This window comes from Haliotis rufescens, unplaced genomic scaffold, assembly GCF_023055435.1.
Source record: "Haliotis rufescens isolate VD_foot unplaced genomic scaffold, xgHalRufe1.0.p SCAF_9, whole genome shotgun sequence".
In the NCBI taxonomy this organism is placed as follows: domain Eukaryota; kingdom Metazoa; phylum Mollusca; class Gastropoda; order Lepetellida; family Haliotidae; genus Haliotis; species Haliotis rufescens.
The window spans coordinates 7,078,267-7,106,064 of record NW_025964383.1 but is presented as its reverse complement, the minus strand read 5'-3'; the positions used below and the strand labels follow the sequence as shown (position 1 = coordinate 7,106,064).

Here is a 27,798-nt window from a genome sequence, read left to right as displayed (position 1 = left end):
TATACCCGGAAACAACAAACATGCTCACACTGACGTTGCTGCAGGACGAGGTGCTTCTGTAACCTCTTTGTGCGTTCAGCCCAGCAGCCTGTGAGGCGGCCCGGGTAGCTTGTGTGCAGTGCTCACCTATTGGAGGGAAGGAGGCCCGGGTAGCTTGTGTGCAGTGCTCACCTATTGGAGGGAAGGTGGCCCGGGTAGCTTGTGTGCAGTGCTCACCTACTGGAGGGAAGGAGGGAGAACGATGGAGGAAAGGTAGGTCATTACTTCGGTCCGCGCAGGGTGAGAGAAACATGAGGTTTGACACATGTTTTAGAAACAACTATTCTGTGTCAACAACCATGTGGTGTGTCTGTAACCTGTTTAGATACAATATACGGAAATGATCAGGTCTTTATCGACGGTAATCGCGACATGGCAAGTATGTAACGTGCCATATTTGAACAAACTGCAACGTTCGTACAAAACATTGTGAGCGAACACATTTCAGTTTATACAAATATATTAATCAACATTAAAATAATTAGAGAAATTATTTCGATTTTGAACTTACATGTATTTCAGTGTAACACCAGCATCCACATTGGGATACCGTCCGTCAGTGGCTGGAATATGTTTAGGTATCTGGGTTACTGGTTTCATATTGGCTTGCATGCACCATGCATAACCCTGGGCGATTTCACACACATTTATAGGTTTTGAAAAACCTCACTTCGCTCTGTGCAGACACATGGAATTACCATACCTATCAGGTCGGTAGCCCTATGGCATAAAGGATAAACGTATAAACCAACCGCGATCGATTTATGACTTCCGACATATGCATTCATAAGTAAAGCCAACTTACGGAAATCAAAACCGTTTTGACAAAATCATTTGCCCATGTAAGTTGTTGTCCAACCACGTATGGTGAAGACAAGTACAGTACTACCTCATGTGACAATAGATGCATAGATGGGTACGAACACGAGAAGGTTCAAGGACCTCTTCCCGAGGTCAGCCGCGAGACACTCTTTTGTCAGTTTGTACGTAGTTCGTAACAACGGCACAAAAAACAGTTGACTATAAATAAGGCATATAGGTCTTATTGTGGTAGAGCCTCCATTGAATGGACCCTGTTCGACATCGACCATAGAGTGCCCGCTGGTACCAGGACCCTATGTCCCGAGTCCCGTTAGTCGACTGCCGCCCTGTCGTGCCTGCCTTATACAAGTACATGCATAGAGTTGTATACTGTTGTTCCAGCGACTGAGTTACCGCTCAAACTAATAATGGCTGCACTCTGATTGGACACAGCGGTCATCCGAAGACGTGTAACTGACAATGTATACAACCCCTTTTTGCTTACAGTTGAATCTATCGATTGACATGTACATGTACCTGATGGTCAGTTTTAATAATTTAATCAATATACAAGCACAGACTGGACATGCCTAGCAGGTGACGTGTTGCAATCACTAATTACAAAGGACGGAAAGACCATAATGCTATATAACAACACTTCTAACTCAATCAAATCTGCTAAATATATTCATCAATTTCTAAAAATAAACTATTGAATCATGTCAATACAAAATCTAAAATATTTATAAATTCTAAAACTTACTTACTCTACTTACACCCATAGGGACAGGTCAGCGGCCTTTTAAACACTCAAACAAACAGCATCTATAACAATCTGTACATGTAAAAGTAGCTGTATGGCCTCTATGTGCATCGTACGCATCCCTTATGTACAGTATACACTGTATTACAATGTTTGTACAAAGGTCGTTTCAGGGTGCTGTATCACAGCCAGTGTGTTTGGTTTACGAAGAAGTAAATATTTAATGTCTTGATATAAAAGGAAGACACATATTCTCTCGAGAATCTAGTCTACATAACTCCGTGTGTCTGCATATACAATACCATACGTGTGTACGCATATCCTTATACAGGCTTTCTTTCGTCAGTTATGAAGTGTGAAACTGAACAGGCTTTGTTGCAGGATGGACGTAGCAGTCTACATCGTGGTTTTCATGTTAATCTGTCGTTGCGCAGGTGAGCTTGACTCAAATATACATTTCATTATCATGTTGCTTCATCAAACGCCAACGTATGTACAGGATATGTAGACCATAGGCCCAGCTGCGTCACGTGACACACACAGCCAGGAGCGTCACCCGGACAGTATTCTTGTCATGTCATAACACTAATCATGTGTGTACCTGTATTAGACTGACTCGAGAATAACACACCAGGGCATTTAAACTTGACGCGCATATTACACATCTTGCTGTAAACAATAATTTCGGAAACCTCATAGTAGTATGTAAATGTTCTATCCTTTGCACACACAAGTTTATGAACCACTAATTTAAACGTTGTGCATGCGTTGCACTGTCGACAAAAAAGTTAATACCCGACTGCAATCTCCAAGGTGATGCATCGGCTGACCTGGCCAAGCTCCACTCTGATTTCTTCACGTGGCGGATGTCTGACCGGCCCATGGTGGCCACCTACAGAGATGTCCACAAATATGACGATCAGCTGGAGGCATTCACTCTTGACATGTTTGATGTCAGGAAGGTAGGACATGTTTGATGTCAGGAAGGTAGGACATGTTTGATGTCAGGAAGGTAGGACATGTTTGATGTCAGGAAGGTAGGACATGTTTGATGTCAGGAAGGTAGGGCATGTTTGATGTCAGGAAGGTAGGACATGTTCTATGTCAGGAAGGTAGGACATGTTTGATGTCAGGAAGGTAGGACATGTTCTATGTCAGGAAGGTAGGACATGTTCTATGTCAGGAAGGTAGGACATGTTTGATGTCAGGAAGGTAGGACATGTTCGATGTCAGGAAGGTAGGGCATGTTTGATGTCAGGAAGGTAGGACATCTTTGATGTCAGGAAGGTAGGGCATGTTTGATGTCAGGAAGGTAGGACATGTTCGATGTCAGGAAGGTAGGACATGTTCGATGTCAGGAAGGTAGGAAATGTTCGATGTCAGGAAAGTAGGACATGTTCGATGTCAGAAAGGTAGGACATGTTTGATGTCAGGAAGGTAGGACATGTTCGATGTCAGGAAGGTAGGACATGTTTGATGTCAGGAAGGTAGGGCATGTTTGATGTCAGGAAGGAAGGACATGTTTCATGACAGACGGTAGGGCATGTTTGATGTCAGGAAGGTAGGACATGTTTGGTGTCAGAAGGTAGAGCATATTTGATGTCAGGAAGGTAGGACATCTTTGATGTCAGGAAGGTAGGGCATGTTTGATGTCAGGAAGGTAGGACATGTTCGATGTCAGGAAGGTAGGACATGTTCGATGTCAGGAAGGTAGGAAATGTTCGATGTCAGGAAAGTAGGACATGTTCGATGTCAGAAAGGTAGGACATGTTTGATGTCAGGAAGGTAGGACATGTTCGATGTCAGGAAGGTAGGACATGTTTGATGTCAGGAAGGTAGGGCATGTTTGATGTCAGGAAGGAAGGACATGTTTCATGACAGACGGTAGGGCATGTTTGATGTCAGGAAGGTAGGACCTGTTTGGTGTCAGGAAGGTAGAGCAGGTTTGATGTCAGGAAGGTTTGACATGTTCGATGTCAGGAAGGTAGGGCATATTTGATGTCAGGAAGGTAGGGCATGTTTGATGTCAGGAAGGTAAGACATGTATGGTATCAAAAGGTAGGACATGTACGATGTCAGGAAGGTAGGATATGTTCGATGTCAGGAAGGTAGGACATGATTGATGTCAGGAAGGTAGGGCATGATTGATGTCAGGAAAATAGGGCATATTTGATGTCAAGAAGGTAGGGCATGTTTGATGTCAGGAAGGTAGGGTATGTTTGATGTCAGGAAGGTAGGACATGTTTAATGTCAGGAAGGTAGGACATGTTTGATGGCAAGAAGGTAGGGCATGTTCGATAGCAGGAAGGTAGGGCATGTTTGATGTCAAGAAGGTAGGGCATGTTTGATGTCAGGAAGGTAGGGTATGTTTGATGTCAGGAAGGTAGGACATGTTCGATGTCAGTAAGGTAGGACATGTTTGATGTCAGGAAGGTAGGACATGTTTGATGTCAGGAAGGTAGGACATGTTTGATGTCAGGAAGGTAGGGCATGTTCGATGGCAGGAAGGTAGGACATGTTTGATGTCAGGAAGGTAGGACATGTTTGATGTCAGGAAGGTACAAATGTAGGACCTGTTTGGTGTCAGAAGGTAGAGCAGGTTTGATGTCAGGAAGGTTGGACATGTTCGATGTCAGGAAGGTAGGGCATATCTGATGTCAGGAAGGTAGGGCATGTTTGATGTCAGGAAGGTAAGACATGTATGGTATCAAAAGGTAGGACATGTACGATGTCAGGAAGGTAGGATATGTTCGATGTCAGGAATGTAGGACATGATTGATGTCAGGAAGGTAGGGCATGATTGATGTCAGGAAAGTAGGGCATATTTGATGTCAGGAAAGTAGGACATGTTCGATGTCAGAAAGGTAGGACATGTTTGATGTCAGGAAGGTAGGACATGTTTGATGTCAGGAAGGTAGGACATGTTCGATGTCAGGAAGGTAGGGCATGTTTGATGTCAGGAAGGTAGGGCCTGTTTGGTGTCAGAAGATAGAGCAGGTTTGATGTCAGGAAGGTAGAACATGTTCGATGTCTGGAAGGTAGGGCATATTTGATGTCAGGAAGGTAGGACATGTTCGATGTCAGGAAGGTAGGACATGTTCGATGCCAGGAAGGTAGGACATGTTCGATGTCAGGAAGGTAGGGCATGTTTGATGTCAGGAAGGTAGGGCATGCTTGATGTCAGAAGGTAGCATATGTTCGATGTCAGGAATGAAGGACATGTTTGATGACAGACGGTAGGGCATGTTTGATGTCAGGAAGGTAGGACCTGTTTGGTGTCAGAAGGTAGAGCAGGTTTGATGTCAGGCAGGTAGGACATGTTCGATGTCAGGAAGGTAGGGGATATTTGATGTCAGGAAAGTAGGACATGTTCGATGTCAGGAAGGTAGGACATGTTTGATGTCAGGAAAGTAGGACATGATTGATGTCAGGAAGGTAGGGCATGATTGATGTCAGGAAAGTAGGGCATATTTGATGTCAGGAAAGTAGGACATGTTCGATGTCAGAAAGGTAGGACATGTTTGATGACAGGAAGGTAGGACATGTTCGATGTCAGGAATGAAGGACATGTTTGATGACAGACGATAGGGCATGTTTGATGTCAGGAAGGTAGGACCTGTTTGGTGTCAGAAGGTAGAGCAGGTTTGATGTCAGTAAGGTAGGACATGTTCGATGTCAGGAAGGTAGGGCATATTTGATGTCAGGAAGGTAGGACATGTTCGATGTCAGGAAGGTAGGACATGTTTGATGTCAGGAAGGTAGGACATGTTCGATGCCAGGAAGGTAGGACATGTTCGATGTCAGGAAGGTAGGGCATGTTTGATGTCAGGAAGGTAGGGCATGTTTGATGTCAGAAGGTAGCATATGTTCGATGTCAGGAATGAAGGACATGTTTGATGACAGACGGTAGGGCATGTTTGATGTCAGGAAGGTAGGACCTGTTTGGTGTCAGAAGGTAGAGCAGGTTTGATGTCAGGAAGGTAGGACATGTTCGATGTCAGGAAGGTAGGGGATATTTGATGTCAGGAAGGTAGGACATGTTCGATGTCAGGAAGGTAGGACATGTTTGATGTCAGGAATGTAGGACATGTACGATGTCAGGAAGGAAGGACATGTTCTGTGGCAGAAAGGTAGGGCATGTTTGATGTCAGGAAGGTAGGGCATGTTTGATGTCAGGAAGGTAGGGCATGTTTGATGTCAGGAAGGTAGGACATGTTTGATGTCAGGAAGGTAGGGCATGTTCGATGTCAGGAAGGTGGGACATGTTCGATGTCAGGAAGGTAGGACATGTTTGGTGCCAGAAGTAGGACATATTTTGTGTAAGACGGTAGTTCTGCAGCAGGACAGCTGGAAGAATGGCAGGGTAGGACAAGGACCGTGTCTTAGACTGAGACTGACAGTCCCCATCCCCAGTGGTATCGTTCGCTAAGGACTCTCTAGCTCCTAAACGTATCCCTTTCGTGTTGTATTCCTGCACTGTATATTTATGATGCGAGTGTTCTATAGACCAGGGCCGATGAACTACACGCCAGACTAAAGAATATCACAGTAGCTGATCTGAAGAAGTCCGACTTGACCAACCTCCGTATCCTGGACGATATGCTCTCCACCTATATCGCCGGCTACCCGTGGAGAATGTCAGTACCTACCCATAGATGCATTTAGCTATCTAATAGTACCACAGAAGTGACACGTGATACTGTGACGTCACTTCCGATGGCGCAAACTATCCAGTTCTATTTCTATAACCTGTTAAGTAGGCCCAATACTAAAGACACAATCACCACATAGCTGAATGTTTTAACTTTTACAACACCTTAGAAAGTTACATCTGCCACGCTTTATGTACAAAAACGCGTTTAACAATGTGTGCTAAAAGGGCAATATTTTCCAGAAAGTTATCTTGCGTATTATGACAACGACTATCTCATGGTGAGAGCATGGACCAATACCGCTTCGATCTATGAGGATCTGTGCATGTATCCAGTGTTAAAGCATCCCTGTTTTGTGTACAATACCGAGCTCCGCTGGTCAGACTCCTTGCCTTATCACCCAGGTACCAGTACCTCACCCCGGTCAATTTCCTCGAGGGGCCGCAACAAGAGGCTTCCTCCCTGGCTGAGGTCCTACCGTTTTCAACTCGCGGAGACTTTGAGAACTACATCGTCCGTCTACAGAAGACGCCGGGAAAGGTGAGACCCGTCAACACATTTACAATCTTTCAACATGCCTTGTGAGTGATTAGCGAAGACCGACTTTTATGAATGCCTTTGTATTAACATTGCAGATGTCTCAATATAAAACCCTGATGAGGATCGCCATCCAACTCAATCGCACGAACCACCTCGTCTCTATGGTATGTTTAACGTTCGACGTTAGATAATACAATACCATGCAGAACAAGCATAGTCTAGTTAATGTTGGCATACGATCACCATGAACACAAATACACGTTTATAATTATTTGTATGCTAATGCTCTAATTAAGATTTGTTGGTATCCACCAGTCATCTCATACCATTACAACATGTACTTCTCGCTAGAATCGTCTTAGAGAACAGTTCGCCAAGTTGAATGTCAGCGACCCGACACAGTCTGTGCTCTACCTGCCTTTTAACAACACTCTTGCGAAATCCAATATATCTGACGGTGATAGGTGAGTCTGACCTACTACTCAGCCATCACAACACTCCTGATACCAAGGATCCTTTGACCATGTCCAATGGATATTACAGTTCCATACATATTGCTTCTATGGATAATTATATAATTAAATTAAACCTTCGTTCTTGTTTCTCATGGTTTATTCTCCCTGCAGTGTTTTATTGTACGATGAATAATCCCAAATCGTCATTTATTTTTTAAATAAAACATTCATTCTCTGATGATCTAGGTACTTCATATGTATGAACCGGTCGACAACCTTGTGACTAACTATTACTGTCTGTTGACTATGTCGTGTGTGGTATTTGTGTCCTCTAGGGCTGGGCTGAGACAACGTGGGAGTGCTGCTGTCGCCCTCGCCGTACAAGCCTACATGGACTTGTCAGCTTTTATCCAACAGGTAACCTATATATCACGCTAAGCATTGCATGTTAATCAGAAACCGTGAGATGCACATACTCTACCTAGCACCTGGGCATGTTCACAGGAGTATCTGCCCAACACCCGCCCCGATATCGGCATCAGCTCTCTGGACGGAGGACAGGAGTACTATGAGGCTTGCATCAGGTGGTATCTCTCCGTCAACATGACGGCTCAAGAAGTCCACGACATCGGCCTCCGGGAGGTGGACAGGATCGTCGACAACATGCAGAAGGTGAGGTATCCCTGGATCAAGTCCTGATTCACTTTGACAGAGGATGTTAATTAATTCGACACGTGTTGTGATCGTGATATAATAAACATTCAAGGAAACGTATCTTAATTAGTGGAAACAATCTGCTAATAATGTTAACAATGTACAACGTCCAAAAGTTGAAGAGTTCGAAGAGCAGCAGGTGCATAGCCCTAAAAAACATGGAGTGGGATGCCAAACAGCCAACATTCTCCATAAGTAATAGTCATTGAACATATATAATTGTTGGCTATCAAGGTACTAGTGTTAAATCAATAATAAAGATTTGTATAGACGTAAGGTTCCATATTCTAAACGGCCGTTTAAATTTATATCCCCTTACATAACATGGTCTGTTTTTCTTTATTTCAGATTATGACAAAGCAGCGTTTTAACGGGAGTGTTAGCGAATACTTCCAGATGCTGACGACAGACCCCAGGTTCACCTTCACGTCTGCAGTAGGTCGCAAATTGTAAAACATCTCACAACTACCACATGTAGTGGGTGGCTACGTGCTCGCGTGTTTCACCAAGGGATTGCATCACTTTAGGCATCAAACGTGAAATATATGTTATACTGTTCAAAGCGGCGTTAAACCAAATTCACTCACTCAGATTTGCGTGGCGTGCCAGATGATGGGGGACAATACCACATTTGCTATCATTACGGCGCTGGGTTTGTCAGCACTATACACGTGCCCGTGGGTTTCGACGACACAATTCGTGCTGTCCTTTCACAACAACCTGACACCCCGTTATAAAAACTGAGCGGCAAATGAAAGTATAGGTTGGCAATTTGTAATTTTCCTAAAAACAGCGATACCTAGTGGAAAGTGGGTATTGGGAATATGACTGCCTAGGAACAGGTATCAAAAAACACCTCACCCGAACCCGACAATGAAATGGTGAAACAGGTTTCCCGCCTATGGCATATACTGCACGTGCATGTTAGCTGTATAAATGCGTTCGTCTGCAGGGTATAACCACACGTGATGAAAGCACACAAAAGAAATGCCACGACTGTCACAGGAGCAGAGAGAGAGAGCCATCGGTATGGCCGAAATGGGGGCAACACAGGTCTAAATTGCCAGAAGGTTTGGTTGTACACCATTGACAGTAGCCAGGCTGATTCAACGGTACAGACAGACAGGGAGGACACAGGACAGGCCTAGAACCGGACGACCCCGAGTGACAACGACGATCAGATACGGCTCATTCACCTGCGAAACAGATTCGTAACGGCGACGGCGCCGGCAGCAACAGCGTTGGGACATCTCATTAGCCAACGTACAGTACTACGACGACTTCGTGCTGCTGGAATCCGAGCGTATCGTCCTTTCCGAGGAATGGTACTGACTGCTCAACATCGACGCCTGAGACTGCTATGGGCGAGGCAGGTTCGACGCTGGCAAGTGAGAAATTGGCGTCGAGTGCTGTTTACTGATGAAAGTCGGTTTAACTTGTTTCGAAATGACAGCAGAGAACGAGTTTATCGACGCAGAGGGGGACGTTTGGCTCCGGCGTGTATTCGAGGGGTCCATCCATTCGGCGGGGGAAGTGTCATGATGTGGGGCGGTATTTGTGGAGATCAGAAGACTGATTTGGTGATTATACAGGAAACCTGAACGCTGTGCAGTACAGAGACCAAGTGTTGCAGCCAGTTGTGCTTCCGTTCTTACAAAACCAACAGCAGGGGACATTGTTTCAACACGACAATGCCAGGCCCCATACTGCACGACTGACTCGGAACTTTCTAAACCAGCAGAACGTTGACGTTTTGCCTGGCCTGCCCACTCACCCGATATGAATCCTATTGAACATCTGTGGGACCATCTTGACAGACAGATTAGAGCACGCCATCAGCCTCCCGTCAACAGACAAGAATTGCAGCAGGCCCTGATAGACGAGTGGCAACGGATTCCAGTCCACGTCATCAGAAGACTGACGTCATCGATGAGGCGGCGTATCACAGCATGCATTGAGGGAGCTGTAGGTCATACACGCTATTGAAGGCAGCTGCGTCGACAATGAACTTGTAGTGTGTCTGACAATTGTTTGGTGACATTTCAGACAACTTTTGAAAATGAAATTTCTTAACCCACCATTGTTTACCTTGAGCTTACATTACCTGTGATTCCATAAATTTCATTCAAACTGTGGTTGATCAATCATTTCCTACCCCTCCATGATTATATTATAATTTGTTATTTTTTTATCGATCATGGAACTTGACCTATACTTTCTTTTGCCGCCCAGTTTATATTGTAACTTAAACATTGTTCGATGCACCGTTAAACCATATATGCTGTCCATGTATGCAATGCGGCTCCTATGTTGCTGATTTGTTCGTGTTTAGAGTGACATATTGGAGGAGTATCGCCATCAGATACATGACATCATACAGAAGACGCTCCCAAAGCTGTTCGTCAATATGCCAACACTACCTATCGTGTATGTATGTCCAGCCACTCATCTGCCCTGTTCGTCCTTTACATATGCCTCCAATACATATATGCTTATCGTCCCTTACATTAAAATACAAGCTTCTGTTTGTTTAAGGAGCGGGCAGTTACTTTCCATCTAGCCCGCTCATGTAGCCCGCACACATCGTAGGTAACTTGTTTATTTTCGCTTAAGTATCGTTCAGCTGCAAAGAACCGATGTTTTCCAAATGCATTGGGTAAAGCGAAGTAACTCGGTTCGTTTGCGTCGTCTGTTAGCTGTCTGAACGAATGTCCATGAGATAGATTCGTTGTCAACCGAGCCCTCGGGGCATATGGTGTGATGTACCCTGTCTGTGAGCCAAGGTACAATACACACTCAGGGTACATCACACCACATACCCATCGAGATCGGATGACAACTTCTAATGTCTACAGGGTACGTCCACTGTCCTTCGATGGTCCTGTAGGAATGTACTCTACCGGAGCAGCAGACGGATCCAGGCCAGGGATATTCTGGGCCAACGTCCTCAGGCCAAATCAAACGTAAGTGTAAGGACGTTTCAGGTGACGTAACTATGAGGATAGTTCGACGACGTAGTTAAGTCTGAAGTAAAAGACGCACTAGTGTTGCATGCAGTTTTGACGTAAAACAAATATGTATACTACACTCGGCTTGTGTTGTTTTAGTATGGTTACTGCGAACATGTTAGAGTTGTAAGTACAATTCCTGACGTACTTTTCTGCATACATTTCAGTGTGAACTTCACCACTATGGTGTTGACACTCCATGAAGCCAGCCCCGGACATCACCTGCAGGTTACTTGATACGTCTTCAAGAATAGTCAGGATGTCGTTTTGCTTTTGATATTGAACATTGGGTATTACTCGTATACTAGTATACATCTAGAACACCTGCTCAAGTTTAGCATTTCTCAATAAAACAATAATCATAAATATCACATTAGGATACTTCGTTTAAGAACAACATATTTATTTGGTATATTTGAGTAGCAGACTTCACATGCTGGACGATGCTGTTACAGCTCAGCTACTCTATCACTGCCGACACACCCAACTTCCGGCAGAAGATGGAGTTCAACGACCTCTTTCGCGCTCCCTTTGCCTTCCCTGGCTACACATCCTACGTAGAGGTGAGTCCTGATACTGTGTCCTAAGTCTAAAACAGAATACGATGCGTTCTGGTGATATGTCCTCTGTAGGTGTTAGTTCTGGTGATATGTCCTCTGTAGGTGTTAGTTTAGGTGAAATGCCCTCTGCAGGTGTTAGTTCTGGTGACATGTCTTCTGTTGACGTTGGTTCTGGTGATATGTCCTCTGTAGGTGTTAGTTCTAGTGATATATCCTCTGTAGGTGTTAGTTCTAGTGATATATCCTCTGTAGGTGTTAGTTTAGGTGATATGTCCTCTGTAGGTGTTAGTTCTGGTGATATGTCCTCTGAGGGTGTTAGTTCTAGTGATATATCCTCTGTAGGTGTTAGTTCTGGTGATACGTCCTCTGTAGGTGTTAGTTCTAGTGATACGTCCTCTGTAGGTGTTAGTTCTAGTGATATATCCTCTGTAGGTGTTAGTTCTAGTGATATATCCTCTGTAGGTGTTAGTTTAGGTGATATATCCTCTGTAGGTGTTAGTTCTGATGATATGTCCTCTGAGGGTGTTAGTTCTAGTGATATATCCTCTGTAGGTGTTAGTTCTGGTGATACGTCCTCTGTAGGTGTTAGTTCTAGTGATATATCCTCTGTAGGTGTTAGTTCTAGTGATACGTCCTCTGTAGGTGTTAGTTCTGGTGATATGTCCTCTGTTGATGTTAGTTCTGGTGATATGTCCTCTGTAGGTGTTAGTTTACGTGATATGTCCTCTGTTGACGTTACTTCAGGTGATATGTCCTCTGTAGGTGTTAGTTTACTTGATATGTCCTCTGTTGACGTGACTTCAGGTGACATGTCCTCTGTAGGTGTTAGTTCAGGTGATTTGTCCACTGTAGCTGTTAGTTTATGTGATATGTCCTCTGTTGACGTCAGTTCTGGTGATATGTCATCTGTAGGTGTTAGTTCTGGTGATATGTCCTCTGTAGGTGTTAGTTTATGTGATATGTCCTCTGTTGACGTTAGTTTAGTTGATATGTCCTCTATGGTTATTAGTTTAGGTGATATGTCCTCTGTAGGTGTTAGTTTATGTGATATGTCCTCTGTAGGTGTTACTTTCCGTGATATGTCCTCTGTAGGTGTTAGTTTATGTGATATGTCCTCTGTAGGTGTTACTTTAGGTGATATATCCTCTGTAGGTGTTAGTTTATGTGATATGTCCTCTGTGGGTGTTAGTTTAGTTGATATGACCTTTGCAGGTGTTAGTTCTGGTGACATGTCCTCTGTTGATGTTAGTTTAGGTGATATGTCCTCTGTGGATGTTAGTTTAGGTGATATGTCCTCTGTAGGTGTTAGTTCTGGTGATATGTCCACTGTTGACGTGATTTCAGGTGACATGTCCTCTGTAGGTGTTAGTTCAGGTGATTTGTCAACTGTAGCTGTTAGTTTATGTGATATGTCCTCTGTTGACGTTAGTTCTGGTGATATGTCCTCTGTAGACGTCAGTTCTGGTGATATGTCCTCTGTGAGTGTTAGTTCTGGTGATATGTCCTCTGTAGGTGTAAGTTTATGTGATATGTCCTCTGTAGGTGTTAGTTTATGTGATATGTCCTCTGTAGGTGTAACTTTAGGTGATATGTCCTCTGTGAGTGTTAGTTCTGGTGACATGTTCTCTGTTGATGTTAGTTTAGGTGATATGTCCTCTGTGGATGTTAGTTTAGGTGATATGTCCTCTGCAGGTGTAAGTTTAGGTGATATGTCCTCTGTTGGTGTTAGTTTAAGCGATATGTCCTCTGTTGACGTTAGGTTAGTTGATATGTCCTCTATGGTTTATTAGTTTAGGTGATATGTCCTCTGTAGGTGTTACTTTAGGTGATATATCCTCGGTAGGTGTTAGTTTATGTGATATGTCCTCTGTGGGTGTTAGTTTAGTTGATATGACCTTTGCAGGTGTTAGATCTGGTGACATGTCCTCTGTTGATGTTAGTTTAGGTGATATGTCCTCTGTGGATGTTAGTTCTGGTGATATGTCCTCTGTTGACGTGACTTCAGGTGACATGTCCTCTGTAGGTGTTAGTTCAGGTGATTTGTCAACTGTAGCTGTTAGTTTATGTGATATGTCCTCTGTTGACGTTAGTTCTGGTGATATGTCCTCTGTAGACGTCAGTTCTGGTGATATGTCCTCTGTGAGTGTTAGTTCTGGTGATATGTCCTCTGTAGGTGTTAGTTTATGTGATATGTCCTCTGTAGGTGTTAGTTTATGTGATATGTCCTCTGTTGGTGTTAGTTTAGGCGATATGTCCTCTGTTGACGTTAGGTTAGTTGATATGTCCTCTATGGTTATTAGTTTAGGTGATATGTCCTCTGTAGGTGTTAGTTTATGTGATATGTCCTCTGAAGGTGTTACTTTAGGTGATATATCCTCTGTAGGTGTTAGTTTATGTGATATGTCCTCTGTGGGTGTTAGTTTAGTTGATATGCCCTTTGCAGGTGTTAGTTCTGGTGACATGTTCTCTGTTGATGTTAGTTTAGGTGATATGTCCTCTGTGGATGTTAGTTTAGGTGATATGTCCTCTGCAGGTGTAAGTTTAGGTGATATGTCCTCTGTAGGCGTTAGTTCTGGTGATATGTCCTCTTTAGGTGTTAGTTCTGGTGACATTTATCTGTAGGTGTTAGTTCTGGTGATATGTCCTCTGAAGGTGTTAGTTTAGGTGATATGTCCTCTGTGGATGTTAGTTTAGGTGATATGTCCTCTGCAGGTGTTAGTTTAGGTGATATGTCCTCTGTAGGTGTTAGTTCTGGTGATATGTCCTCTGTTGACGTTACTTCAGGTGATATGTCCTCTGTAGGTGTTAGTTTACGTGATATGTCCTCTGTTGACGTGACTTCAGGTGATATGTCCTCTGTAGACGTTACACCGGGTGATATGTCCTCTTCAGGTGTTAGTTCTGGTGATATGTCCTCTGTAGGTGTTAGTTTAGGTGATATGTCCTCTGTAGGTGTTAGTTCTGGTGACATGTTCTCTGTTGATGTTAGTTTAGGTGATATGTCCTCTGTGGATGTTAGTTTAGGTGATATGTCCTCTGCAGGCGTAAGTTTAGGTGATATGTCCTCTGTTGGTGTTAGTTTAGGCGATATGTCCTCTGTTGACGTTAGGTTAGTTGATATGTCCTCTATGGTTATTAGTTTAGGTGATATGTCCTCTGTAGGTGTTAGTTTATGTGATATGTCCTCTGAAGGTGTTACTTTAGGTGATATATCCTCTGTAGGTGTTAGTTTATGTGATATGTCCTCTGTGGGTGTTAGTTTAGTTGATATGCCCTTTGCAGGTGTTAGTTCTGGTGACATGTTCTCTGTTGATGTTAGTTTAGGTGATATGTCCTCTGTGGATGTTAGTTTAGGTGATATGTCCTCTGCAGGTGTAAGTTTAGGTGATATGTCCTCTGTAGGCGTTAGTTCTGGTGATATGTCCTCTTTAGGTGTTAGTTCTGGTGACATTTATCTGTAGATGTTAGTTCTGGTGATATGTCCTCTGAAGGTGTTAGTTTAGGTGATATGTCCTCTGTGGATGTTAGTTTAGGTGATATGTCCTCTGCAGGTGTTAGTTTAGGTGATATGTCCTCTGTAGGTGTTAGTTCTGGTGATATGTCCTCTGTTGACGTTACTTCAGGTGATATGTCCTCTGTAGGTGTTAGTTTACGTGATATGTCCTCTGTTGACGTGACTTCAGGTGATATGTCCTCTGTAGACGTTACACCGGGTGATATGTCCTCTGCAGGTGTTAGTTCTGGTGATATGTCCTCTGTGAGTGTTAGTTCTGGTGATATGTCCTCTGTAGGTGTTAGTTTAGGTGATATGTCCTCTGTAGGTGTTAGTTTATGTGATATGTCCTCTGTAGGTGTAACTTTAGGTGATATGTCCTCTGTAGGTGTTAGTTTAGGCGATATGTCCTCTGTTGACGTTAGTTTAGTTGATATGTCCTCTATGGTTATTAGTTTAGGTGATATGTCCTCTGTAGGTGTTAGTTTATGTGATATGTCCTCTGTAGGTGTTAGTTTCCGTGATATGTCCTCTGTAGGTGTTAGTTTATGTGATATGTCCTCTGTAGGTGTTACTTTAGGTGATATATCCTCTGTAGGTGTTAGTTTATGTGATATGTCCTCTGTGGGTGTTAGTTTAGTTGATATGACCTTTGCAGGTGTTAGTTCTGGTGACATGTCCTCTGTTGATGTTAGTTTAGGTGATATGTCCTCTGTGGATGTTAGTTTAGGTGATATGTCCTCTGTAGGTGTTAGTTCTGGTGATATGTCCTCTGTTGACGTGACTTCAGGTGACATGTCCTCTGTAGGTGTTAGTTCAGGTGATTTGTCAACTGTAGCTGTTAGTTTATGTGATATGTCCTCTGTTGACGTTAGTTCTTGTGATATGTCCTCTGTAGACGTCAGTTCTGGTGATATGTCCTCTGTGAGTGTTAGTTCTGGTGATATGTCCTCTGTAGGTGTTAGTTTATGTGATATGTCCTCTGTAGGTGTTAGTTTATGTGATATGTCCTCTGTAGGTGTAACTTTAGGTTATATGTCCTCTGTGAGTGTTAGTTCTGGTGACATGTTCTCTGTTGATGTAAGTTTAGGTGATATGTCCTCTGTGGATGTTAGTTTAGGTGATATGTCCATTTCAGGTGTAAGTTTAGGTGATATGTCCTCTGTTGGTGTTAGTTTAAGCGATATGTCCTCTGTTGACGTTAGGTTAGTTGATATGTCCTCTATGGTTTATTAGTTTAGGTGATATGTCCTCTGTAGGTGTTACTTTAGGTGATATATCCTCGGTAGGTGTTAGTTTATGTGATATGTCCTCTGTGGGTGTTAGTTTAGTTGATATGCCCTTTGCAGGTGTTAGATCTGGTGACATGTCCTCTGTTGATGTTAGTTTAGGTGATATGTCCTCTGTGGATGTTAGTTTAGGTGATATGTCCTCTGTAGGTGTTAGTTCTGGTGATATGTCCTCTGTTGACGTGACTTCAGGTGACATGTCCTCTGTAGGTGTTAGTTCAGGTGATTTGTCAACTGTAGCTGTTAGTTTATGTGATATGTCCTCTGTTGACGTTAGTTCTGGTGATATGTCCTCTGTAGACGTCAGTTCTGGTGATATGTCCTCTGTGAGTGTTAGTTCTGGTGATATGTCCTCTGTAGGTGTTAGTTTATGTGATATGTCCTCTGTAGGTGTTAGTTTATGTGATATGTCCTCTGTAGGTGTAACTTTAGGTGATATGTCCTCTGTGAGTGTTAGTTCTGGTGACATGTTCTCTGTTGATGTTAGTTTAGGTGATATGTCCTCTGTGGATGTTAGTTTAGGTGATATGTCGTCTGCAGGCGTAAGTTTAGGTGATATGTCCTCTGTTGGTGTTAGTTTAGGCGATATGTCCTCTGTTGACGTTAGGTTAGTTGATATGTCCTCTATGGTTATTAGTTTAGGTGATATGTCCTCTGTAGGTGTTAGTTTATGTGATATGTCCTCTGAAGGTGTTACTTTAGGTGATATATCCTCGGAAGGTGTTAGTTTATGTGATATGTCCTCTGTGGGTGTTAGTTTAGTTGATATGCCCTTTGCAGGTGTTAGTTCTGGTGACATGTTCTCTGTTGATGTTAGTTTAGGTGATATGTCCTCTGTGGATGTTAGTTTAGGTGATATGTCCTCTGCAGGTGTAAGTTTAGGTGATATGTCCTCTGTAGGCGTTAGTTCTGGTGATATGTCCTCTTTAGGTGTTAGTTCTGGTGACATTTATCTGTAGGTGTTAGTTCTGGTGATATGTCCTCTGAAGGTGTTAGTTTAGGTGATATGTCCTCTGTGGATGTTAGTTTAGGTGATATGTCCTCTGCAGGTGTTAGTTTAGGTGATATGTCCTCTGTAGGTGTTAGTTCTGGTGATATGTCCTCTGTACGTGTTAGTTCTGGTGATTTGTCCTCTGTAGGTGTTAGCTAAGGTAATATGTCCTCTGTAGCTGTTAGTTTAGTTGATATGTCCTCTGTAGGTGTTAGTTTAGGTGAAATGCCCTCTGCAGGTGTTAGTTCTGGTGATATGTCCTCTGTAGGTGTTAGTTCTGGTGATATATCCTCTGTAGGTGTTAGTTCTGATGATATATCCTCTGTAGGTGTTAGTTCTGGTGACATGTCTTCTGTAGGTGTTAGTTCTGGTGATATGTCCTCTGCAGGTTTTAGTTCAGGTGATATGTCCTCTGCAGGTGTTAGTTCTGGTGATATGTTCTCTGTTGACGTTGGTTCTGGTGATATGTCCTCTGTAGGTGTTAGTTCTGGTGATATGTCCTCTGCAGGTTTTAGTTCAGGTGATATGTCCTCTGCAGGTGTTAGTTCTGGTGATATGTTCTCTGTTGACGTTAGTTCTGGTGATATGTCCTCTGTAGCTGTTACTTCAGGTGATATGTCCTCTGCAGGTGTTAGTTCTGGTGATATGTCCTCTGTAGCTGTTACTTCAGGTGATATGTCCTCTGCAGGTGTTAGTTCTGGTGATATGTTCTCTGTTGACGTTAGTTCAGGTGATATGTCCTCTGTAGCTGTTACTTCAGGTGATATGTCATCTGTGGGTGTTAGTTCAGGTTATATGTCCTCTGTAGGCGTTAGCTCAGTTGATGAGTCCTCTGTTGACGTTAGTTCAGGTGATATGTCCTCTGTAGGCGTTAGCTCAGTTGATGAGTCCTCTGTTGACGTTAGTTCAGGTGATATGTCCTCTATAGGCGTTAGCTCAGGTGATGAGTCCTCTGTGGGTGTTAGTTCTGGTGATATTCTTGAAATAAATAATAGTGCTTCAGACTGATAAAAATAAAAATTGCTTGCCACAAAATTAGCATTGTTGCAATGTGGTGTTCTCTTTCTCTAAATAACAAAAATTATCTGGTATGTAGCCGTAGCTGAAACAAATATCTCACCTCGATACAAAATCAAAATCCCAGGCCCCAACGCGACAGGTAGGTAGTGTCATTGGGCCAGTGGCCTTCACACGATATCTTAACAAAACTGTTTTGAAAGTTTTGGCTGGATACTATAAATTCATTTATTTGAAGCATTATTTGAATGATTTTCTTTTCTAACAAAACCGGTTTTATTCTCGGGAACGCTTCACGATTGACACAATAGTGGGACGTTGTCTGCCGAGTGAGAGGTAAGGGAGCTCAAAACAGCATATGACAGGAACACTGTAAAGGGTATCAGTGTGAGCAGCTGTGCTCCTCTTGGGTCATGCAGTTGAGGTGTGATCTGTATTACCACGCGTCGTCTACGACTTTATTTGACACGCTTTATTATACAGTACCACCACGAGTAATTTGATCTGGTGATTGTTGGTTTGTGTCGTAGCATATGGGTGGTTGTTTATCAGCGGTTGTGTTATTTCCTGGCAAATTATTTATGAGTAACTGCATGGGGTGGCATTGATCAGTTAGGGTGTAAGTACACGTGGTGTCATTGATGAGTTGTAGTGTAAGTACACGTGGTGTCATTGATGAGTTGTAGTGTAAGTACACGGGGCGTTATTGATGAGTTGTAGTGTAAGTACACGTGGTGTTATTGATGGGTTGCAGTGTAAGTACACGGGATGTTATTGATGAGTTGTAGTGTAAGTAGACGGGGTGTCATTGATCAGTTGAATGTTAGTACACGGAGGTGTTATTGATGAGTTGTAGTGAAAGTACACGGGGTGTTTTTGATCAATTGTAGGGTAAGTACACGGGGTGTTATTGATGAGTTGTAGTGTAAGTACACGTGGTGTTATTGATGGGTTGCAGTGTAAGTACACGGGATGTTGTTGATGAGTTGTAGTGTAAGTACACGTGGTGTCATTGATGAGTTGTAGTGTAAGTACACGGGATGTTATTGATGAGTTGTAGTGTAAGTACACGGGGTGTTGTTGATGAGTTGTAGTGTAAGTACACGTGGTGTCATTGATGAGTTGTAGTGTAAGTACACGTGGTGTCATTGATGAGTTGTAGTGTAAGTACACGTGGTGTCATTGATGAGGTGAGGTGAAATTGGGTTTAACGTCGCGTCCAAGATTATTGCACTTATATAGCGACTGTCATTGATGAGTTGTAGTGTAAGTACACGGGGTGTTATTGATGATTTGTAGTGTAAGTACACGGGGTGTTATTGATGAAGTGTAATGTAAGTACACGGGATGTTATTGATCAATTGTAGGGTAACTGCGGAAACTCCTTCAGGTCTTAGTTCTCGCTACCGCTAAAAAGATATCTGTGGACATCCCATTACGGGTCACTTCAGAACCACCTTTCATCCGACCAATCAGAGTGTCACTTATCAGGTCATGAAAGTGACAGTCGGAATGTGATTTCTGATCATGCAACCTCGAAAGATTTAACACGGGGTATGCCGAACGACAGTTACGGGCTTAATGACTGAAACCATGCAATCTAGGCCATCTATTTGCCATTCCAGAATATTCGTTTGTTCTGTTTTCAAATTTGTAATCGATAATTTGTCATAATATGTTTAAAAGCTTTGTCGCCGGTTAGAAACTGGTGCCGTAAAGCACGAGAAAGCTGCCTTCTGATTGGCTTCTGTCGACTTCCTGTCAGTCATTCCATTGGTCGGTCAAAATTCGCGAAAGGACGGTCTGATGTGACCCGTAATGGGACGTCCTCAGATCTTTGTTTAGCTGTGTAACTGCGTGGGGTGTTATTGATGATTTCCACATGAGGCATCGCCACATTCGCGTTGTTCCGCTTTCATATATTGTCTTACACTTGAGGTAATGTAAGTAACGTCAATACCGAGATGCCACCGTTCTTCCACTCGTGTACTGGTATATTTGTTGTACTACAAATAATTATTTCAAGAGAAATTAAGCTAGGGGTTCAGTAATATGCTTAACCTATGATTGAAAGTGATGACAAAGAGTCGTTGTGTGTGAATCTGCTTGCTGTGTCCTCTAGGGGTGGGGGCTGTACGCGGAGTCGCTGGGCGAGGAGCTGGGGGTGTACCGAGACGACTACGAACTGTGAGTACACACTGTGGCCGTGTATCAGTGTACCACGACGTAACTAGCAGAACAAAAACAAAAACAAAACGTTAATCTGATGGCAGAACTAAACTTTTGAACAGCAGAATATTCAGCAAAAACCAACTAACATATACACAGTAGAAAAAGTGTTGCACCCCCACATTAATACGTTTGATACATCACAACATTTAAAACGCCCGACTCTGGTTTTAATGGTAGGTATTCCTTGGGGATCTGATGTTAAATGTGTAATGTTTTCGGAGGGAAGATGATCACCAAAACGTAGCAATCAGCACGTGAATTGCATGGTGCATGACATTTGCAGATTGCAGTATCTTCTTAAGCTCAACATCGCCTATAAAAGATGTTCTCTGACAGCCCAGTGTATTGTAACCCACAATGCCGGGTAGACGATTGTCAGAAGCAGTCAAGTGGCAGATTATTGGCCTTCATGGAGCAGGTCTTTCGTTCAAGGAGATTGGCAGAAGAACCGGACAACAATAAGCCGTTTGGTCAGAAAACACGCACAAACTAATGATGTAAGGAATCGCAGACCCTCTGGCAGACCACGTAAGACCACAGTTAGAGATGACAGAGCGTTGTTGAGGGTGGTAAGGTGTCATCCATTTGCTACAAGCACAACCTTGAAACGTCTTTGGCTTCCTCGTCAACAGTTCAGTACCCAGACCGTGAGAAATCGTCTTAAAGCTGCAGGGTTGAAGTCCAGAAGGGTTATCAAGCGACCTAAACTCACAGACAACCACAAACGACTACGTCTAGCCTGGTGTAGACTGAGACAGAACTGGAACTTGAAGTCCTGGAGAAGAGTCCACTGGTCGGACGAAAGCAGGTTCCTTCTGCATGTTGTGGATGGCAGAGTGAGAGTATGGAGGCGTCCTGGAACAGCTTATACTGCAAGAAACATCATGCCAACTGTACCATATGGAGGTGGATCTGTTATGGTCTGGGGATGCTTCTCATTTGATTGTAAGCTTGATTTAGTGACCATACGAGGCAACTTGACAGGGGAGCGCTACATCCAAGAGGTGCTGAATCCAGTTGTGGTGCCCCATTTTGACAATCATCCACTGGCCACCAGACCGATATTCATGGATGACAATGCCAGACCACATCGTTCACGAGCTTTGACCCAGGTTATCCACAACAATGCTCTGACGCAGATTCCATGGCCAGCAATGAGTCCAGATCTGAATCCTCTGGAACATGTATGGGACATTTTGGGACGCCTGATTTATCGTCGGGACCCTCCTCCACAGAACTTGCGTGAATTGGAAGCAGCATTACACGAGGAGTGGCAGCAGCTGCCCATGGAGCGATTCCAACGTCTGGTGAGGAGTATGAGACGAAGACTTCAAGCTGTGATCCAAGTGCTTGGTGGAAGTTCTCGATATTGACTTACTGTGTTCGTCAAATCTCCATATGACATTCTTACCCTATTGGATGAATTTGGTCACTAAAAATTATTGAGATGTCACCATACTTAATGCGTCTTCGTTGTTCGTTCATTTTTCGTAAAAGTTCATCATGAGATTATTACATGCCATAAGGTCATGGAATACCCCATTTAAGTTCATTGTATAGACAATACACTGGTTTGTTGGTATACACGAAATCCTGGTTATAATATTAATTCGGTTATCTTTACACCCTTTCAAAACACCCCTCCATGAAAAAGTATAGGGGGTGCAACACTTTTTTTACTGTGTATATAATAAATATTCAAGCAAAATCAGGTCTTGTACAATACCTGTTTTATGCTACTAGTTAAAATGAAGTGCAGTAGTTATAGTGATGTCAACTGTTCAAAGAGCTATTAGAATACACCCAGCTGGTGCACACGTACTGAACGCAACAAGTGTTTTATTTCAGAATGGGCCGCTACAGTTTCGAGATTCTACGAGCATGTCGACTGGTCGTAGACACGGGGATGCACGCAATGAAGTAGGGAGCGTAACTGCCACTCGTTAACACACACAGTAGTCGCAGCGCCATGTGGTTCTTATGGAGATGGGGCTCTGATTCTGTAAGCTGGTAAAACATGCATCTCCACCATGGGGTCTCGACAGCACGCCTCTTACCGTTGTTAGAATGTACAAAGTTGTTAGTGGCACGTGCAAGGCAGTGGCTGTGTTGTTCTTGACATTTGAGACGACTGCAGTTCCAGCTTACCGTCTGTAACCGTTACCAATGTCACAATGTGTAACTAATTGACTGGTTATCAACATGATTTAAAATGTTAGTTGTATAACAAGTAAGTGAGTGAGTTGGGTTTAACGCCGCTTTTAATATCATTCCAGCGGCGCCTAAGACGACTGGGCCACCCGTGCCCCAAGGTGTTTTAGAATGAGCGTCTACGTGCGTCCTAATGTGTTTATAGCTATTGTATTTCTATTGTATTAGTGTCATGTTTCTGCAGCTGGTCCCGCGACGAGGCCATCCAGTATCTCCAGAACTACACAGCAGAATCACTGAACAACATCATTGTCGAGATTGACCGCTACATCACGTGGCCTGGTCAAGCTCTGGCCTACAAGATCGGGGAGATTAAGATTCGGGAGCTGCGTCAAAGAGCAGAGAAGCGACTAGGTGAGACTCCCTAGATAACGCCTTCAGCATCCTTTCGTGTAGGGTCTGAGGGATGCTAGGAGGTAACCTATATGTATTCTGTATAACTTTAGAACCCGACAAAGTGGGTATTTACATCTTTCGAAATATAGACATGGGGTTCTGCTCCAGAAGGCATCGTAGGGACAGATGGACAGTTTTAGTTTCAGTATTTGAACCGCAAGCCTATATTACAATCACGTATGAATGTACAGGCTGTGTGACATGCAAGACCGTATAAACGGTTCACACAGTGACACATTCCTTCCTTGTTCTGTTTACATGTGTCAGATATCTACCAAAACATTATTGTCTTGCGATATGTGCACTGTAATAATAGCACAAAATTAGCAACAGATGGATTTTCACAATATGTGAAGCGAAACACTCCGCCCTTGTATTTCCATAGTGTTTCCACATCACCGATACATGATACTCATCTTCCACTGTGGAACCGTTATTAACATGACAATATAAACAGTCCAGTCTATCACAATATGCAGTGTCGGTAGGACTCTCCCCGCTTCTACAACCAATCTGAAGTTTTTACATCTAAATTTAGCAATTTATATTACAGTGATATGTCAGAAGAACATATATACGTTTCAACACTTAGTAATGGTTGAACTTGACCATGCCTATCATCGCCACACATCATCGTGTGCATTCACTGACATTATCTACAATGGCCTACGGAAACAATCTCAGAAAGCTCTCAGAAAGCTCCAATATGTTCAGAATGCTGCAGCCGGACTTATTGCTCGATGGAAACAAAGGATCCCGCATCACTCCAGTCTTTATGTCCCTGCAGTGGCTTCCAACTGAGGCATGAATCCATTTCAATGTGCTGTGTAAGGCATATCGAACGGACGGGACTCAACCCATAAAAGTACTAGAATCTGTACTTTACTAAGAAAGTGTTATCCCAAATATAACATTTGTTAGATTTTGGATGTATCCAAAAGGACACTATTATTATTAATGCTATTTTGAAGACAAATTAACTATACAGTGCCAAATTGACTCAAGCCGTCATAAAATCTCTGTAAAACGCTAGAAATACTTTCGTACTACCGATGTCCTGACAACCCCACAACACTCCCAAACATTATTGTAATGAAGTATATACTAAGATGTCCCTGTTCTATTAGCTTCGTGGAGCTTTCAAGGCATGATTTAAGATTGATTGGGTAATCAGTTAATGTCAAGATGAAACATTATACACCAGTGTTCAACTGGTTATAACATTTGTTTTAACTTGTATTGTAGGAGAACTCTTCCACATTCACCAAGTGTCACCACAACTTCAAACATCTGTTAAAACCCCGTAGTTCTGCAGCAGAACTTGGTATTGCAGCAGTCGTGGTGATAAATATGTTATTTATATACAAGACAAGGCCATGTGTTTTCTGTAGCGGTATAATAGCAGTTAGGCTTTACCGCTTGTGCCGATAAGTCAATTGACCACGCCAAGGCTGGACGGCATACAACCCCCCAACATATCAGTGATATGCCCCCTAAAACACTACTCCTCGTTGTGACGTGAGCCGACTACGTCTGTGTTTTGGGTTTTCTTTAAGTGTACTACACAAACTGTATGTTCACTTTCCTCTGTCTGTAGCTGTATATCAGTATCAGATACCCCTGTCCCATCCTCTGTAGTTGTATAACAGTATCAGATACCCCTGTCCCATCGTCTGTAGTTGTATAACAGTATCAGATACCCCTGTCCCGTCCTCTGTAGTTGTATAACAGTATCAGATACCCCTGACACATCCTCTGTAGTTGTATAACAGTATCGGATACCCCTGTCACATCCTCTGTAGTTGTATAACAGTATCAGATACCCCTGTTACATCCTCTGTAGTTGTATAACAGTATCAGATACCCCTGTCACATCATCAGTAGTTGTATAACAGTATCAGGTACCCGTCACATCCTCTGTAGTTGTATAACAGTACCATATACCCCTGTCACATCCTCTGTAGTTGTATAACAGTATCAGCTACCCCTGTCACATCCTCTGTAGCTTTATAACAGTATCACATATCCCTGTCACATCCTCTGTAGTTGTATAACAGTATCATATACCCCTGTCACATCCTCTGTAGTTGTATAACAGTATCACATATCCCTGTCACATCCTCTGTAGTTCTATAACAGTATCAGCTACCCCTGTCACATCCTCAGTAGCTTTATAACAGTATCACATATCCCTGTCACATCCTCTGTAGTTGTATAACAGTATCAGATACCCCTGTCCCATCCTCTGTAGCTGTAAAACAGTATCAGATACCCCTGTCACATCCTCTGCAGCTTTATAACAGTATCACATATCCCTGTCACATCCTCTGTAGTTGTATAACAGTATCTGATACCCCTGTCACATCCTCTGTAGTTGTAAAACAGTATCAGATACCCCTGTCACATCCTCTGTAGCTTTATAACAGTATCACATATCCCTGTCACATCCTCTGTAGTTATATAACAGTATCAGATACCCCTGTCACATCTTCTGTAGTTGTATACCAGTATCAGCTACCCCTGTCACATCCTCTGTAGCTTTATAACAGTATCACATATCCCTGTCACATCCTCTGTAGTTCTATAACAGTATCAGATACCCATGTCACATCCTCTGTAGTTGTATAACAGTATTAGATACCTGTCACATCCTCTGTAGTTGTATAACAGTATCAGATACCCCTGTCACATCCTCTGTAGTTGTATAACAGTATCAGATACCCATGTCACATCCTCTGTAGTTGTATAACAGTATTAGATACCTGTCACATCCTCTGTAGTTGTATAACAGTATCAGATACCTGTCACATCCTCTGTAGTTGTATAACAGTATCAGATACCCCTGTCACATCATCAGTAGTTGTATAACAGAATCAGATCCCCATGTCTCATCCTCTGTAGCCGTATGATAGTATCAGATACCCCTGTCACATCCTCTGTAGTTATATAACAGTATCAGATACCCCTGTCACATCCTCTGTAGATGTAAAACAGTATCAGATACCCCTGTCACATCATCTGCAGCTTTATAACAGTATCACATATCCCTGTCACATCCTCTGTAGTTGTATAACAGTATCAGATACCCCTGTCACATCCTCTGTAGTTGTATAACAGTATCACATACCCCTGTCACATCCTCTGTAGTTGTATAACAGTATCAGATACCCCTGTCACATCCTCTGTAGTTGTAAAACAGTATCAGATACCCCTGTCACATCCTCTGTAGTTGTATAACAGTATCAGATACCTGTCCCATCCTCTGTAGTTGTATAACAGTATCAGATCCCCATGTCACATCCTCTGTAGCCGTATGACAGTATCAGATACCTGTCACATCCTCTGTAGTTCTATAACAGTATCAGATACCCCTGTCACATCCTCTGTAGTTGTATAACAGTATCAGATCCCCATGTCACATCCTCTGTAGCCGTATGACAGTATCAGATACCTGTCACATCCTCTGTAGTTGTATAACAGTATCAGCTACCCCTGTCACATCCTCTGTAGTTGTAAAACAGTATTAGATACCTGTCACATCCTCTGTAGCCGTATGACAGTATCAGATACCCATGTCACATCCTCTGTAGTTGTATAACAGTATCAGATACCCCTGTCACATCCTCTGTAGTTGTATAACAGTATCAGATCCCCATGTCACATCCTCTGTAGCCGTATGACAGTATCAGATACCTGTCACATCCTCTGTAGTTCTATAACAGTATCAGATACCCCTGTCCCATCCTCTGTAGTTGTAAAACAGTATCAGATACCTGTCACATCCTCTGTAGTTGTATAACAGTATCAGATACCCCTGTCACATCCTCTGTAGTTATATAACAGTATTAGATACCCATGTCACATCCTCTGTAGTTGTATAACAGTATTAGATACCCCTGTCACATCCTCTGTAGTTGTATAACAGTATTAGATACCTGTCACATCCTCTGTAGTTGTATAACAGTATTAGATACCCATTTCACATCCTCTGTAGTTGTATAACAGTACTTTCAATCCTTGAGCTGTATTTACGGACAATGATAAACTAAATATAATGTTGATGTTTGATAATCTCTTATTTTAGTGGCATAATGCGATCTGTTGTTACAGTCTTAACAGAACATGACATTTTATGTATGAAATATCAATCTATTTAAGGCGACAAGTTTGACATCCGTGAGTTTCACTCTGTGGTGCTCGAGAGCGGGACTGTGCCACTGAACGTGTTGGAGGATCTCGTCACTGATTGGCTGGACACGTACCCCGTGACCACTCCCAGACCGGAAACCCCGACATGTGGAGGGACACATGTTATGGTGCGACATTTGTGGATCGTTCTGGCTACATCGGCGGCAGTTACAGTGTCTGGACTTTACTAGCGGTCTTCATGTGTACAGTGTATGACTTGGGTGTGTAGGTGAGCTAGATGGCGTATGGAACGTGTAACGTGCTGAATATGTGTATTGTTATTTCTTAAGAATCTATAAACATTCATTTAAGTCGGACATGAAATATTCACAGATCAACTGTCGGAGAATAAAGAATTTTGAAGAGATCATCGCATCTGTTACTTTTGATGTGAACACAAAGGTTCGTCTACGAATTACTGCAGGGTAACACGACGGAACACTTGGCAG

At 42.9% G+C, this 27,798-nt stretch overlaps 3 protein-coding genes and 1 long non-coding RNA gene across 14 annotated transcripts; all 4 read left to right on the top strand.

The window, feature by feature from the left end:
- The first annotated feature begins 103 nt into the window (after nt 1-103).
- LOC124119515 lies at nt 104-27,716 on the top strand. Of its 4 annotated transcripts, none has more exons than XM_048391459.1 (18): nt 104-252; nt 1,985-2,037; nt 2,417-2,565; nt 6,110-6,240; nt 6,660-6,795; nt 6,891-6,959; nt 7,147-7,259; nt 7,586-7,667; nt 7,755-7,922; nt 8,313-8,399; nt 10,297-10,391; nt 10,820-10,927; nt 11,140-11,200; nt 11,428-11,535; nt 20,445-20,509; nt 22,403-22,474; nt 22,950-23,119; nt 27,320-27,716. In XM_048391459.1, exons 1-18 carry the CDS (start codon nt 242-244, stop codon nt 27,538-27,540), a joined length of 1,899 nt encoding a protein of 632 aa, XP_048247416.1. In that variant the 5' UTR covers nt 104-241; the 3' UTR covers nt 27,541-27,716. The 4 variants fall into 4 exon arrangements, with proteins under 4 accessions (XP_048247416.1, XP_048247415.1, XP_046338010.2 ...); XM_048391458.1 differs by having other exon boundaries at nt 114-252; nt 1,973-2,037; XM_046482054.2 differs by lacking the exons at nt 104-252; nt 1,985-2,037; nt 2,417-2,565 and adding an exon at nt 5,726-5,758.
- Nucleotides 11,555-14,993, top strand: LOC125377565 (uncharacterized PPE family protein PPE16-like). Of its 5 annotated transcripts, none has more exons than XM_048391463.1 (4): nt 11,555-12,486; nt 13,328-14,077; nt 14,677-14,694; nt 14,935-14,993. In XM_048391463.1, the coding sequence occupies exons 1-4, from the start codon at nt 11,577-11,579 to the stop codon at nt 14,991-14,993; spliced, it is 1,737 nt and encodes a 578-aa protein (XP_048247420.1). In that variant the 5' UTR covers nt 11,555-11,576. The 5 variants fall into 5 exon arrangements, with proteins under 5 accessions (XP_048247420.1, XP_048247422.1, XP_048247421.1 ...); XM_048391465.1 differs by lacking the exon at nt 13,328-14,077 and adding an exon at nt 14,155-14,466 and having other exon boundaries at nt 11,555-12,594; XM_048391464.1 differs by lacking the exons at nt 13,328-14,077; nt 14,677-14,694 and adding an exon at nt 14,155-14,454 and having other exon boundaries at nt 11,555-12,594; nt 14,755-14,993.
- LOC125377564 (uncharacterized PPE family protein PPE16-like) lies at nt 15,011-17,360 on the top strand. Of its 4 annotated transcripts, none has more exons than XM_048391457.1 (3): nt 15,011-15,323; nt 15,624-16,145; nt 16,267-17,360. In XM_048391457.1, the coding sequence occupies exons 1-3, from the start codon at nt 15,011-15,013 to the stop codon at nt 17,271-17,273; spliced, it is 1,842 nt and encodes a 613-aa protein (XP_048247414.1). In that variant the 3' UTR covers nt 17,274-17,360. The 4 variants fall into 4 exon arrangements, with proteins under 4 accessions (XP_048247414.1, XP_048247412.1, XP_048247411.1 ...); XM_048391455.1 differs by having other exon boundaries at nt 15,011-15,335; nt 15,486-16,145; XM_048391454.1 differs by having other exon boundaries at nt 15,011-15,365; nt 15,486-16,145.
- On the top strand, nt 18,017-20,438 carry LOC125377566. The gene is made up of 3 exons (XR_007219746.1): nt 18,017-18,035; nt 18,066-19,512; nt 19,582-20,438. It is a non-coding gene; the product is annotated as an uncharacterized LOC125377566 (long non-coding RNA).
- Nucleotides 27,717-27,798: the final 82 nt, after the last annotated feature.